The sequence below is a fragment of the Camelina sativa genome, chromosome 6 (genome assembly GCF_000633955.1).
Source record: "Camelina sativa cultivar DH55 chromosome 6, Cs, whole genome shotgun sequence".
NCBI classification, from domain to species: Eukaryota; Viridiplantae; Streptophyta; class Magnoliopsida; order Brassicales; family Brassicaceae; genus Camelina; species Camelina sativa.
Genome location: NC_025690.1, coordinates 21,847,686 through 21,863,466, shown reverse-complemented (window position 1 = coordinate 21,863,466; position 15,781 = coordinate 21,847,686). Strand labels below are relative to the sequence as shown.

At 33.7% G+C, this 15,781-nt stretch overlaps 4 protein-coding genes across 5 annotated transcripts in view; 3 read left to right on the top strand and 1 right to left on the bottom strand.

Annotated features, from left to right (window-relative positions):
- On the top strand, positions 700 to 2,925 carry LOC104792843 (eukaryotic translation initiation factor 3 subunit F). The gene is made up of 6 exons (XM_010519083.1): positions 700 to 1,108; positions 1,386 to 1,465; positions 1,621 to 1,850; positions 2,258 to 2,379; positions 2,466 to 2,579; positions 2,658 to 2,925. The coding sequence occupies exons 1-6, from the start codon at positions 863 to 865 to the stop codon at positions 2,745 to 2,747; spliced, it is 882 nt and encodes a 293-aa protein (XP_010517385.1). The 5' UTR covers positions 700 to 862; the 3' UTR covers positions 2,748 to 2,925.
- Positions 11,564 to 13,266, top strand: LOC104792842 (uncharacterized acetyltransferase At3g50280-like). The gene has a single exon (XM_010519082.2). The coding sequence runs from the start codon at positions 11,690 to 11,692 to the stop codon at positions 13,133 to 13,135; it is 1,446 nt and encodes a 481-aa protein (XP_010517384.1). The 5' UTR covers positions 11,564 to 11,689; the 3' UTR covers positions 13,136 to 13,266.
- On the bottom strand, positions 13,371 to 13,842 carry LOC104792840. Its single transcript, XM_019247007.1, has one exon. The coding sequence runs from the start codon at positions 13,832 to 13,834 to the stop codon at positions 13,457 to 13,459; it is 378 nt and encodes a 125-aa protein (XP_019102552.1). The 5' UTR covers positions 13,835 to 13,842; the 3' UTR covers positions 13,371 to 13,456.
- LOC104792839 (peroxisomal nicotinamide adenine dinucleotide carrier-like) overlaps positions 15,543 to 15,781 on the top strand; it is a 4,671-nt gene continuing 4,432 nt past the window's right edge. Inside the window, exon 1 of one of the 2 annotated variants that reach the window (XM_010519078.2) lies at positions 15,543 to 15,718. The gene's annotated coding sequence lies outside the window, so the exon portion shown is untranslated. The remainder of the gene's footprint in view (positions 15,719 to 15,781) is intronic. The other variant, XM_010519079.2, reaches the window with a different exon arrangement.

The following is a 15,781-nucleotide window of genomic DNA, read 5'->3' as shown; positions in this document are numbered from 1 at the left end:
TTTTTTTTTTTTTGTTACAACTTACAAACGATAGCATTTACGCGAATATCGTAATCTATACTTATGACTTGTCTCCTCCAAGTCGTAATTCAAATATGGGTGGTCAACTAACGAGTAACGACTTATCTATGCTCTGACTGATGGTCAACAAATCAGCACCTATCCTTTTAAAAATAGCTCTTAGTAAATAATGTATGAGAAAGACACAATTTCACTATCATGGTACTATAGTATTCAAACTGAGGATGCCATGTAACACGGAAATAATTCAGACTGATGATGACTAAAACATAATCCTCAACTCAACGTATTAAAGTATGTCAAAAGCAATGTATCAAACGACACTACTGCTTTATGTTACCATTATAAGTTTTAAGCATATTGAGCACCTGACCAATGCATATACAGTAACACATTGATTTTAGGAAATATGTTTTATTGCAAGAAAATATACATTTAAAATTATTATTACCAATCAAAATATTCTCATTCAAACCCTCCAAATTGTGTACATCTTAGAAATCCACGAGATACAAAAATATGTTATCATACAGTGAAGCAGATGTAACGATAGAGGTTGTGTTCATCAATATGTAACGATAGAGGTAATTCGATAAACATGTTTTGCTGGCCCTAAATTTTCCCATGGCTTTAGCCAACGTGAAATTCTCATCCAGGAACGATATAATTCTCTGAAACATATAATGGGCCTATCTGTTGGCCCATTAGAACCTAAACCTATCTTTCCTCTATCACACACCAGCGGCCTTCTCTCTCTCTCCTTCCTCTTACGCTCACATCGGAAACCCTAAATCTCCAGTCTCTCTCTCGCGCCTTTTGTCGTTCTCAGAAAATCTTAACCATGGCGGCAGCGAGCGATCACACCGTCTTGCAATTCGTGTCTCCATCGTCGACGGCGTCGGCGACTACCTCTGTACTCACAGCGAGGATCCACCCACTCGTTATCTTTAACGTCTGTGATTGCTTCGTGAGACGTCCTGACTCAGCTGAACGAGTCATCGGCACTCTCCTTGGATCTATCTTAGCTGATGGAACCGTCGATATCCGCAATTCATACGCCGTCCCTCACAATGAATCTTCTGATCAGGTTTTTTTTTTTTTTTTTTAGGATTTAGCTTAGGGATTCTTAGATCTGCTTTGTAGCTGAAGAGTAGATATTATTTTTGCTTATGAGAATGTGAGGTTTATAAAAGAAGTGTAGACGATAGCTTACAGTACCATTATTGCTTTTGGCTAGTGAACATATTGGCACCTTCGTTGAAAAATAAATTGTTTTTGAGATCAAATGTTAAGCTTTTAGCTTCACACCTAAAGGCTGTGACTTGTGATACGTTTTGAAAGTGATTGTTTTCATATGGATGCAGGTTGCTGTGGATATTGATTACCACCACAATATGTTAGCTTCACACCTTAAGGTGAATCCAAAAGAAATTATTGTCGGCTGGTACTTCTCTTTTTCCATTCTCATTCTCTTAACTCTCGTGATTACTCTTTTATCTTTGTCAAAACGATTCATTGATGCGTTGGGTTTCTGCATTGGTGGTTAGTTTGTTCTCATTTTGTATGTAGCTGATAGGAACTACTCTATTGATTTTGCAGGTATTCAACTGGTGCTGGGGTTAATGGTGGTAGTGCACTGATTCATGACTTCTATGCCAGAGAAGTTACCAACCCAATTCATCTAACTGTGGACACTGGGTTTACAAATGGGGAGGGTACCATAAAAGCTTTTGTCTCTTCAAACCTTTCACTTGGTGATCGACAGCTCGCTGCACAATTTCAAGAGATTCCTGTTGATCTCCGTATGGTTGACGCTGAGAGAGTCGGATGTGAGTATTCTAACTATGAATATCTTCCATATCAGAAGTTATTAGCACCCGATTCCATATACATATTACATACGGCCTCATTGTCTAAGTATCTCAGTTTTTGCATACTTAATTCAGTCTCTAGAGATTGTTTCTCTTATGATTGTGAAAGAACGAAACTGAATTAGATGTTCTTAGCTTGTATCTGTACAGTAGTATTATCCATTTTATGGTTCTATTGGTTATTGATTGTGTCTGATTAAGAAAATATCAGTTGATGTATCGAGAGATTGTTTCTCTTATGATTGTGAATGAACGAACTGAATTAGATGTTCTTAGCTTGTATTTATACAGTAGTGTGAACCATTTTATGGCTCTATTGGGTATTCATTGTGTCTGATTTAAGAATATATCATCTTGATCTGCAGTTGATGTCCTCAAGGCAACTGCTGTGGACAAACTCCCAAATGACTTGGAAGGAATGGAGCTTACAATGGAGAGGCTGTTGACTTTAATCAACGATGTATACAAATATGTTGACGGTGTTGTGGTAAGCTTGAGATATCCTTGAGGTAAAATAGACAGTCTATTATCTGCTGCAGATGCATGATCTTTAGTTTTAATGAAACTCCACAGGAGGGTCAAACAGCTCCAGACAACAACATAGGACGATTCATTGCAGATGCAGTAGCCTCCCTCCCGAAGTTACCTCCACAAGTCTTCGATAACCTCGTGAATGATAGTCTCCAGGTAAAAGATCGTAAAAGCCAAGCTAAAGCATTAGACTTTGTAAAAAAAACTAATGATTGTTTATTCTGTTGTTTGCAGGATCAATTGCTTCTGTTGTACCTATCAAGCATAACAAGGACACAGTTGAGTCTAGCGGAGAAGCTAAACACTGCTGCTCAGATGCTGTAATAAGCTTTGAAACACAAGGTTTTGCTAAAAAATGTGGACTGCTGCTTTTTTGGTTTCAATGTTTCTTTTAACGAGTTTGTGTAAGAATCAGAATCAGCCTCTTGTTGTAGTTTTCCTACATTGCAATTTAAAAGAGAGACAAAATGCTCAGATTTATGAGTTAAGAACTTTGAAATCAGTTTGGTGTCTAATTTTAAACAAGGTAGATAAAAGTTAGCTTAGTTCCTCCTTTTCTTTTCCATATGGTACGTGAAAACCTTAATCAGTGGGGAAATTTATTCATGCTGAGACTTTGCATCATACGTTTGCGGTACTGTTTGGTTTCTCTTAGTATGTTACATTGATAGAGACACAGAGTATATTAGCCATTCGATTGGCCAATATATGTTGGATTTTACAAAACAAACACTGCTAGAACAATCAATTCTTATGCCGGTTTAGTTGTCTTTCTGGTAAGCTAAATTTAGAATTACGGTTTATGTGTATTTAAACGGGAAACGCCAAGATTTAAAGGATTCATTGAAACCGAATGAGTAATTGAAGTTTTTTTTTTGTGGTATAAAAATTGATTACATTAGGTTGTATAGTCAAAAAAGACGAGAGGAGTTTGTTTGGAATGAGTTTTGATAGCAAATGTTAGTGTACTATACGCATGTTTCTGTCTCTCAAGTCTCAACATGCGTAATGTATATACATACATACAGCCGTACATATCAAATTTTAGAAGAATATATGTGTGTAGGCCGGTATGTAGATGGGTCAACATTAAAGACGTGCATGCACTTGTAATGTAAGTGAGCAACTTGCCTACATTGTTCACAGTAATCTAACTTATCTTTCCATTGGCTCTTCACCCACCTTCACTCTATGTGGTTATTGGTTTCTAATTCTATATATATAGCCTTGGCTTTTTCTTTTCTTTTCTTTATATATACACTGACCGACGTAGCATCATACGTATGTATATTTACCATTATATTATAGTCGAATCTTTCTCATGCTAGTAGTAGCTTCCTGCTAAGCTGCTAATGTAGTAGGTCACATCGATGCCCGATGGAAATTGATTAGAACCTGATTTTACGATAAAGTGCAATGATCTCATGATTATCAATTTGCAACTATATATTTATTACTTAGGGATTGGTTCGACTTTTCAATACGATCGACATCATATTTATAGACCAAAATAATTCTAAAAATGCTATTTGATAACATGTGTAACCAAAAGAACCACCCATTCATGGTCCCGTGATATATTATCACATGTTCTCTCTATATATATGACATGGTCCCGTTTTATGAAACCTAACGATTAGGACAAGTTATTTTTCAAGCTACAAAAGATTAGTTATAACTTATAAGTAGTTAAATACAAGCTAGATTGTCAGATGTCTCCATATTGTTTCGTGCAGGTACAGAAGACAAAACAAACGACAAGTATGTGGAGAGACGTACATACGTAAAAGTCTAAAACATATCATTATTTTACGTAATACAATAGAAATATAATTATTAAATTAAGTTATTTAAAACATATCATTATTTTATCCTAGGTGTAACTTTTATTTATTTAAATGATCAGTTGTTTGTATATGACTGACTCAGCTGACATTAGTTATTTTTCTGAATTTATATATCCCTCAAATAGTATAGTAGTAGTAGTGGTGGTTATACTTATTTTAATCATGGGCGCGCGTTAATGAACATATGTGATATTTTTATATGAAAAATAATGTCAGCTGTAACTAGAGGGCCTAGAGGGTTGAATTATTTCTTTTGTCACCAAATTAGTTTCGGGTTCGATGCATTTGCATACTGATTCTGATCATCCGTGAACCTAAAAGATGCAGAGTTCATGGCAGGTAAGCACCTACACTATATTACATCATTTATAGTGATGCAATCATGTTAATATACCTTAAATGTGATCACCCAGCCGTTGCTTACGATGAAACTGAAGTCTCGCTGAGTTCATTCTTTATGGACCGTTGTTTTCAATTGAAATTATATATATTAATAAACCATTGTCTTTTTGCATGTGGTCGTAATTAACACCGTTGATGAACCACATAAATTTGTTGTAATTCTTTTTTTTGCGTTTCTATATTGTTTGTTACTTCCGTAAAAAATAAATCAAAGCTTTTGCAACTCCTGCTGAAAATTAAGATTCACTTAAGTGTGACTATTGACATTAAATCCATTCCGGAAAAGAATAACTTCCATTAATCATTTAACAAAAAAAAAAATTTCATTATGATTTTCAATATATATACTTCATTATGGCATGGAGGAATGACCGAATGAGGATATATCAATGATCAATTGTCCCATATCAAATGATTTGTAGCTAGAGAGTTAATGAAATTTCTTTTAAATTACGCTGATGAATGAACATAGCTCGAAAAACGGAATTTGGAAAAGAAATCAAAAGAATGGGATATTTTTTATTTAAGCTGATATAATTTGATGGACAAGGAAGAATAAAATGAATATGACGAACACTGCCTTGGTTCAAAGTATGTTACATGCATTTAGTTTACGGTACATGAACCAACCTTATATGCTACTTATAATAATTATACCAAATAGTATATGCACCAACGAGCGTCTTGTCAAAGGTTTGACTTATGTTTGTGATAATGTATAAATTATACGAGAATACGAAATTCCTGTTTTTAATATGGGAATTATATGATGTTAGTCATGCGTGAGACAAATCAAGGCCGCACAAAATTGTGCCATTTGAAAGGGTCATCCCCACATCCGATTGTGCGTGGGTGGGTGCACGCATAGAATGCGAGTTTTAAAATTAAATATAGGCCAATACTGTCATGTTAAAAAAATTGTCTACAACTTGTATATGGTCTCTATGCAAATAAAGCATCATGACTTTCTAATTTCCTTGATTACTGATGTTAAATTCGAAATATACAGCTAGATGTCAATATATAAGCCACAGTTGATTTGGTGGACTGAAACTTATCTTATCCACTGAAGACTTCTTTNAGACAAATCAAGGCCGCACAAAATTGTGCCATTTGAAAGAGTCATCCCCACATCCGATTGTGCGTGGGTGGGTGCACGCATAGAATGCGAGTTTTAAAATTAAATATAGGCCAATACTGTCATGTTAAAATTTGTCTACATCTTGTATATGATCTCTATGCAAATAAAGCATCATGACTTTCTAATTTCCTTGATTACTGATGTTAAATTCGAATTATACAGCTAGATGTCAATATATAAGCCACAGTTGATTTGGTGGATTGAAACTTATCTTATCCACTGAAGACTTCTTTAAAAAAACTACAATTAACAATGTTGATGTAAAGACTTATATGTGTGTTTTTACGTTTGTAGCACAAATCCAAATCAAAATGTATAGATTATTATTTATTTATTTTCAATCATAAAATACAATTTATGTATACAATGCTGCATTGTTTCTGACTCTTAGAAATTATCAAGCAAAAAAAAAAATGTACTATCAAAATAATATAATGCAAATTTTATTGTATAATTAATTAATATTATTTTTCCTAATTGTTGACAACAAGTATTTTATTATTAACGCATTGATTCTTTTGTTTCATTCATTATGCACTAACAGTGTTTGTTTTGTATAAGAATCTGAAATTATTATATTAAGAAAATTTTAGAACTTAAAAAAGAAAGAGTATCGCATCCTGTCTGAAGTAAAACACGATCTGGTCCAATACAAGACAAGAGTACAACACCGGACAGTAGTGGACGACGAGACATATCGAGAAAGTCTCTTTTATATCTTTCATTTTCTTCTTTTTTTTTCAGAGAATTTTTTTGTTGGACGAATAGTAATTGGTTCAAAGCATTAGAACAAAACATCATTTCTTGCTTTCGTACGTGTTTATATGTAATACTTTTTAGATATGAGAATTGAATACAATTTGTTCACAACTTTTTAAAAGACTGACGTGAACAAAATATGAAAACTAGAATCATTCAATGGATTTTGATGTGATCAGAACAAATAAGATGATGAAGAAGAATAACTTCTCCGGTTGGAAAGGACAACATATTTTTTGCCAACAATTAGAAAGGACTTTTAAATAATAAAATAACGAAAGTTTTTTTTCAAAATAAAAGTATATAAAACTAAAATAGCTGAATAAAATATAACTGTTGTTCGAAAGCGGCGTCCTTCGAAATAGGTAGATAGCCAAGTGTGCCTTTTCTGTTTTATTATTATGTACCAAACAAAAATTGTCAAAATGGACTGCACAAACCACACAATAGCCGTAGTTTTGGGATGAGCTTTTTCATCCCTTTCGATCATTTCCAAAATTATCTTCAAATTTTGTAGCTGCTTTACAACTAATTGTTGAGTAAAACAAAACAAAATCCTCCTACGTTTCGTTTTCTATTTTTTTTTTGTTTTTATTCCATATTATTCATACTCTCACGCACCACAACCATATTATCTTTCTTTTTCAATAAAGAACCAAAAATAGGTTAATAGTTAGCGATTCATCACTAATTATATAAATTCCTAGATTATGATCAACCATATGAATTTCAAATCCTTAAAGCTCGATCAAGTACCTAACGCAACCTTATCTTTTGTATCGGCCATTGTAAGTATCCATCATACCAAGCCTCAAGCTTACTATCTTGACTTTGAGACCTAAACTTAAAATAATTGATATAGACCAGCGTATAAAGTGACATAAATATCTAAATTAAGTAAAACTGGCAGCAAATGCTGATTTGTAATTTCATACATGGATTGATAATATGTTATCGCATACAAGAAACTATAATGGAATACAAAAAAAAGGACATTTGATCCGGAATATTAATTTGTTCACTACAAATAATAAATAATATAAACATTTATATAATAATTAAAACCGTCAGAATATTATGGATCGAAGGTTCTCATGCTGGCTGGTTCTAAACTGTCAAAATGGGTCGCGTGAATCCACTTGTTATTTATAATTAATCAATCAGTTTATATCCTTATCATCTATTTACAATTGGTTGCCAAAAAAAAAAAAAACCCATCTATTTACAATTTTATTTTACTTGATGCCACACGTTTTCGTAGAGCATATCTTACTTTGATTATTGATGTTCAATACAAAAAATACATTCGTACAAGCTTCGGTTGTCAACCTGTCATACACGTGGTTGATCTCAAAGCTTCGAAATAATCTAGCGATAAAAGTATTGATCTAACACACTAAAATGTATAGTATTTAATTATAATCATACTTTTGATAACCAACTAAATGATATTTAGATTCATAATTCCGGAAATTATTTTAAAAGTGTTTCAAGGACGAGTTGTGATAACAAAAACATATTGTCAAGGCCACGCACATATATACTAACATAATACCTAATAATTTTTGTAAATGTAGCCTATGTCACGTTTTGAATTCGTATATTATTACAGTCTTAGCCAAAATTGTCACTATAGCGAAAGATCCAAGTAAAGATATTTATCAGGATAGAGGAAAAAAGTATTTGAGGTATATATATCTCAAAATGATATCAAGAAAGATATATCTAATATGGGGTGTCAATAAATATCATAAATAAAGAAATAAAATGGGCCGTCAAATAATCCTCAAGAACGTTCCGAGTCAAAACATTACTAGAGTAGTACATAACTGTTTTGTCTCGGAACGTTCTTGACGATTATTTGACGCCCCATTTTACTCAACTAAACTCAAGTAGCGTAGGTATCCGTCCGATGAAAATGTGTAAACGGCCGAGTTCCAATCCAACGGTTACAGAGAAACGTAATGCTTCAGCTTCTGTTTCTGCATCGTACCAGATCTCACTTCAAGTAGCAGTTTATGTTAATAATAAATTAATAATATAAAAACCTCAGGACGCCGACAAAACCGAAAATGACGGTTAACGAGAATCTTCGTGTAATAATTGCCGAAACCGACACTTTATGTCAAAGTTAGCTCAAACATAAGCTATGATTAGGATTTTGTAATTTTCACATTAGTTTAGTTAATAAAATAAAGACATTTGAAGTGTTGTGACAGTGGCCAGAGCAGTTGGTACTAGACTGTATCAGTTGAATATGAGATTCTCACGCCGACTTTTATCGGGATTTTAGGAATGACAACCCATTAACAGAGAGTGGTTTAAAGTGTTTTAAATTAAACACACTTGCTAATTATCTCAAATTTTATGTAGTTCAGTGACTTGAATGATGTTTAATCTTTATTTATTTATTTATTTTTGTATCAAATCATCATATAAGACAAATGCTACAAGAAGTGCACTACAAGTCTTCTTTGGTTCACATACCCCATGCAAATCTCTCGGAATCCGAAGGACGTAGTTTTTAGAAGTCTGTTTAATCTTATACAGATAAAATCTTTTGGATTTTGAGAATCTTAGTTCTCATACGGTCAAGATTCATGCAATTTCTATCTTACTATTACCTCAAATACACCAAACCAGATTTTGTTAGATAGTGATCAAATGTCGCTACATATATCACATACATATGGGATATATATCTTATCATAATTTGTTTAATCATCAATAAATATTTCCTTTTTGCTTAACCGAAGAAAGAAGAATCATATATAGACCAAACCGTACCCACATATTTTCAACGTAATTGAAGCCACTTCCAAACAAAATTCTAGACCAAGCTTTTAAAAACGCAACTTCCTTTGAAGGGCAACAACGACGTACGTACAATCAATCGAAACAAAACATACATTAATTTGCTGCTTTATTGTTTTTTTTTTCCCTTTCGTACAAGGGTTTTAATTCTCACCACATGCCGATTTTTCGTAACCGGCCACGAACGTAACGTTTTTATAAATGTAGAACACGTTATATATATATCGTTGTCTTTAACAATCGTCAGGGACGCAGTTAAGTCCAAATAGATGACTCGTCCGCTACATGTTGATCCGACCATGAATACTGACTTGTGCATGAGTGCATGTATGCCATGTAAGAAACGGAACCGTGTGTGTTCACGCCACGTGGATTCACTAGTCTCGAGGGTTTGAAATAAACTTGGGGATTTCACATGAATATTTGTGAACTTCAACGAAAACTTCTTTCTCCAGATATTCTCTTTGATATGAAGAGATACATTAACCGAACAATAATAACAACTCGCTATGACTATATAGTCTATAGATTAAATTTCCAAAATACGTCTCTCGTCACTTATACAGATCCTTTTGTCCATTGGATTATTGAGATTTATGGATATCTCTCTTGAAACTAGTGTTTTAAACTTTTTAAAGCATGTTCATGAAACAAAAACAACACAGTGTTAAATGGAGTAATAATGTAATATACTTTCTGCAGACAATATAATGCAGAGATTAGCTTAATATTTATTTTTCCCCTATTTTCCAACAATATTATGATTTTGGTTGTTTGATTATGTTTTCAATATTATATGTTTCGACTTCAGAGTTTTTGTTGTTGTTTGTTTGTTCTTTCTCACCTTTTCGAAAAAAAAACAGAACCTTATTTCTGGTTTGTGATTATTTTGAAGATGATATATAAAAATATTTGTAGGTAAATGATGCCTAAAGCATAGAAAAATTGTTGCCCAATGATTTTTTTTCTATAGACATAAGATTATACAAGTATTATGAAATATATTAAACATATTATAAGAATTTAAAGTGTTTGGAGAAAAAAAAGAGTACTAAAAAAAATCCAAAACCTCTATGGCAATATTGCATAGTAATGTTTTTTTTTTCCTCATTTTTTTTTTCCTCAGCATAGTAATGTTTTTGATATATTTTTGGTCAAAGTGTGTTTATAAGTAATGTGTTATTTTTAACTTAATAACTAAAATCTAAATATAAAACAAATAAAAGTAAGAGATAATATTATTAGCCCGATACACCCACATTGTTTTAAAGAATTCGGCGGATTCTCCGAGACAAAAATAAAAAAAGGACAATTGAGATTGAGAGGTAGAAGACAGTTCAGACATAAACACTAAAAATTGATGCCTCTAAAATTACAAAGAAAATCTGCTTCACCAGCTTCCGGTCTGGGCCTCATTGGTGCAGAGACATTCAACTCACATCAGAGAGTCTTAAAAAGAGAAACGCACGTCAGAAATATTGTTTATAGAGATATTATTCTTTCTGTTTCATAAAAATACTTTTAGAGTTAATTTATTTATTTTTAACAGTGAATAAATAGGGAATAAATTCATATTGATCTTATCATTAAAATTTAGTAGATTTTATGACATAATGATATACCTTCTTATATATATAATCTTAAGAAATTATTAATTAGTAGACTTGAAAAATGTCCACACAATATTTTCTTATGGAATGAAATAATATAAATAAATATGATTTACTAAATTATCATTAAATTTGTTTGAAAATTATTGCTTAAAATCTAGTATTGATCATTACAAATTGAAGAATACAGAGTACATATAACCAAAATTGAATGATGGTCCATCATCTTATCTCTTTACCATTCAAATTTTTTTCCTTTTTACTCTGAAATTGTTTACAAAGTGTGTGTACTCTAATCCACCCTTTAAACTGCTAGTATTTGTTTCATGTTTACAGTTACACAACACCCAATCTAAACAAACAAAAAAACAAAAGATCAAATTATACCTAGACATAAAATTTCACAAATAAGGAAACACTTTTCCAAAGTACAAGTTGAGCAAAGTCTCCCTATTTTAAGATAGGCAATATAACAAAACAAAAAAAAAAGATAAATAAAGACAAGTAATGCTACATCATCATCATCTGATTCATGAACCTCTTCTCTTCTCTCATCCTCACACTATAAATACCTCATCTCTTAATCTCACACTCTCATCCATCACACACACGCACAAAACTGTGAGAGCAGCTAATAAGCTAAGCTTACCAAAACAGAACAGCAACCAAATCAAAACCAAAAAGAAACAAAAAATGCCTTGTTTAGAGAACTCTGTAACGATAATCTCAAGAAGCAGAGTCTTCCCTGATCAAAAGTCAACGCTCGTTGACCTCAAGCTCTCCGTCTCCGATCTCCCTATGCTCTCTTGCCACTACATCCAAAAAGGCTGTCTCTTCACGCGCCCCCACGTCCCGCCGCACGCGCTTCTCGCTCACCTCAAACACTCTCTCTCCCTCACTCTCTCCCACTTCCCTCCTCTCGCCGGACGCCTCTCAACCTCCTCCTCCGGCCACGTTTTCCTCACCTGCAATGACGCCGGCGCAGATTTCGTCTCCGCCGAAGCTAAATCAGTCTACGTCAGCGACGTTCTCGCCGGAATCGACGTTCCCGACGTGGTCAAAGAGTTTTTCACCTACGACAGAGCCGTCAGCTACGAGGGACATAACAGACCTATCCTCGCCGTTCAGGTGACGGAGCTCATCGACGGCGTTTTCATCGGATGCTCCGTTAACCATGCCGTCACCGACGGAACCTCGCTCTGGAACTTCATCAACACCTTCGCGGAGATGTCTAGAGGTGTCGAGAATGTGACACGTCAGCCTGATTTTACGCGGGAGTCTGTGCTAATCTCACCGGCTGTGCTCAAAGTTCCTCACGGTGGTCCTAAGGTGACGTTCGACGAGAACGCACCGTTGCGCGAGCGGATTTTTAGTTTTAGTAAAGAATCGATTCAGGAGCTTAAAGCTGCGGTGAACAAGAAGAAGTGGTTGACGGTTGATAACGGCGAAATAGACGGCGTCGAGTTGTTAGGGAAGCAAAGCAACGATAAACTTAACGGAAAAGAAAACGGTAAATTAACGGAAATGTTGGAGAGTTTGTTCGGTAGAAACGACGCCGTTTCTAAAACCGTCGAGATCTCGTCGTTTCAGTCTCTGTGCGCTTTGCTGTGGCGTGCGATCACCCGCGCGAGGAAGCATCCGAGTTCTAAAACGACGACGTTTCGTATGGCTGTGAACTGTCGCCACCGTTTGAATCCTAAGATGAACCCAGAGTATTTCGGAAACGCGATTCAGAGCGTTCCGACGTTCGCGACGGCGGGAGAGGTTTTGTCTCGCGATCTTAGATGGTGCGCAGATCAGCTTAAGCAGAGCGTGGCGGCTCATCAGGACGGGAGGATTCGAAGCGTTGTGGCGGATTGGGAAGCGAATCCAAGGTGTTTTCCTCTTGGGAATGCCGACGGAGCTTCGGTTACGATGGGGAGCTCGCCGAGGTTTCCGATGTACGATAACGATTTCGGTTGGGGAAGACCCGTGGCGGTTAGAAGCGGACGGTCGAATAAGTTCGACGGAAAGATTTCGGCTTTTCCGGGGAGGGAAGGAAACGGGACTGTTGATTTAGAGGTTGTTTTATCGCCGGAGACTATGGCTGGGATTGAATCTGACGGCGAGTTTATGCGATACGTGACTAAAAATTATTAACGGAGTTTATCGAATAATAACGTTAACGGGTTTGTCTCTGTTTTTTTTTTTCTTCTTCTTAAAAAACTTAACGCTTGTAATATTATTGTAACTTTGTAAGTTGACCCCTAAAAAAATGTTTACGTTTGCTACATTACACTCTTGCGATTACATGAAACACACGAACTGCTGCATTCATCAAACATGGAATAGAAGCTACACTTAGTTATAAACCATGAACACCAAAAGAATCACACAAGCACTTACTAAAATGTAATTCATATATTTGTATACTTTTTTTATTGTTTTTATGCAAACATAACGTTAGAAACATTATTATTATTAACCAGTCTCGAGGCCAAGATACACTTCAAGATAACCAACAGTAACGATATTTCCACTGGTATCCAAATTCTCAAGTTTGACCTTACGATAGACATTAGTATTTGTCTTCATGGGCAAGGCTGTGTTTGCTCTCCCAATGAAAAACCCGTCTGTGTCAGTTGAATTTACGCTGAACAGCTCTAAATTGAGAAACGATGCAGCCCTGTGTTGAGGAAGATGCAGAACCTCACGGAACTCAGGATCTGCGTTAGTTGTCACAATCTTTGTTTGGCATGAATATTCTTCGTTTGTCCAAGCTCTCACCTTGTAGTTGTATTCCTTCTCACCCCCGTCGCCAATCCCTGATGCTCCTACTACCATTACAAATAAGTCCATTTTTTTGTTTTGTTTCTTGATTTTTCTCTACACACAAGAAATATATAATGTGTTTGAATATACATTGCTTTCAGATTATTCTTTAGACTATAAAAGCTCTACTTAGATGAATCCTCTTATTATTGATTATGTGATTAGTTTGCTATTTAGAGAACTACTTAACCAAAAGTTATCATAACATCTCTTTATAATAAGATTAAAATATTTAAGACTTTGAGAATTATTTCTTCTCCTTTATCCACATAAGCAATGTTATATCTATTTTTCTTGCATCAAAAATTATTATATTAAATATTTATTCATTGCATATTTATTACTTATAATTAATAATGGTAATCAATAAATAAAAAATTAATTAAGTAAAATTAATTAAATTATAAAATAGTAAAACAAGAATATAATTTTTTTTAGTAAATAAGAAATATAATAACTATATAAAAATGAATTAAGTAACATAAATGAGAATTTCAAAATAATTAAAAATAATAATATGAATTTGTTTTAGTAATGATGTTATTATTCAAATTTTAACCAAAAAATGATCATATTCCAAAATTTAGAATGGTAATGAGTTTTACAATGAAAGTAAGATTAATGCATGGTGGAGTAAATTTTTTTTTTATGAAATTATACTTATGGTGGAGTAAGATTTTGTATTTATAAAATTTTAAACATAAAAAGAAAATTGAAGTGAAACATTAGTTTCTAAGAAACATATATTACAAAGATTTATTATTAAATTATACTTAAGAAAAATAAAAGATTAATTACTCAACTCAATTTAAAAGTTTTGATCTAAAAAGAAGACATTGTAAGGGTCACAATTTTTTTTGGAAAAAACTATGAAAAATAATCTTGAAAAAATAATACATCTAAAAAATATTTAAAAAAATAATCCCTCATATTGGCTCTCAAGAACAGATCTTTTTTTGTTGTCAAAAAAATAAAAATAAATAAAAGATATTTAACTAAAAGTTGTCATAACATCTCTTTATAATAAGATTAAAAATATTTAAGAATTTGAAAGTTATATCTTAGAAATAATGATTATATTAATTATTTTTGATTTTCGTATCTGTTACAAAATAAATGATGTGGAAGTGTGCACTTAAAATTAAATTTATTTTTAAATGTATTGATGTGTAAGCATGCTAATTAGATTAATAAACCATAGAATGCTATAATAAACTCAACATCTCTCTTGAAAACTAAAGATAAATATACACATTTTAAATGTGAGACTTTATGGGCAATCTAATTAATCAATAAACTCATTAAAAACAAAATGTGATTACAACAAACTGTCAAGAGATGTTACTTTTGGATCATGGCCCAACACTTAGATGGGCTTTGAGTCTGTGAATGGAGCTTCTTGTCTAAGTAGAAACTACATACATCTGTATTTCTTCTAGTTTCCTACAGAAAAGCATACTATGCAAAACCGGATCATACCATATCCAGCCAAACTTGTGAAAGTTTAGACCGACCACGGAACAAAATACATTAGTCGGAAGAATATATCATTTCATTAATCATCATATGCGAAGCGCTTCTCTCCTACCATCATAATCGACCAAACACGCAATTCAAGAAAAGAGCTTATCCAAACCAAACGACGTTGAGAGGGTACGGCAACGTAATAACACTCAAGTAACAGGGGTATATCAGTCAATTACAATCATCAGACCACTCCTCAACGTCAACTTGCGTGTTTTCTTTTTCCTTCGAATGAACACATCTGGGAGGATATGGAGAAGAAGCTTCACCTACATAACATAAACCATTAACAACAACAGTATCTTAAAGCATCTGTGATTCTTCTCCGTTTCGTCGCTTAATACTAGCGACGATTTCAATCCTTATCCTATAATTGAAACCAGGAAGGTAATTCTAGATTTAGCAATTGGAATTAGCGATTTCGATTTTTTTTTTTTTTTTTTTTTTTTT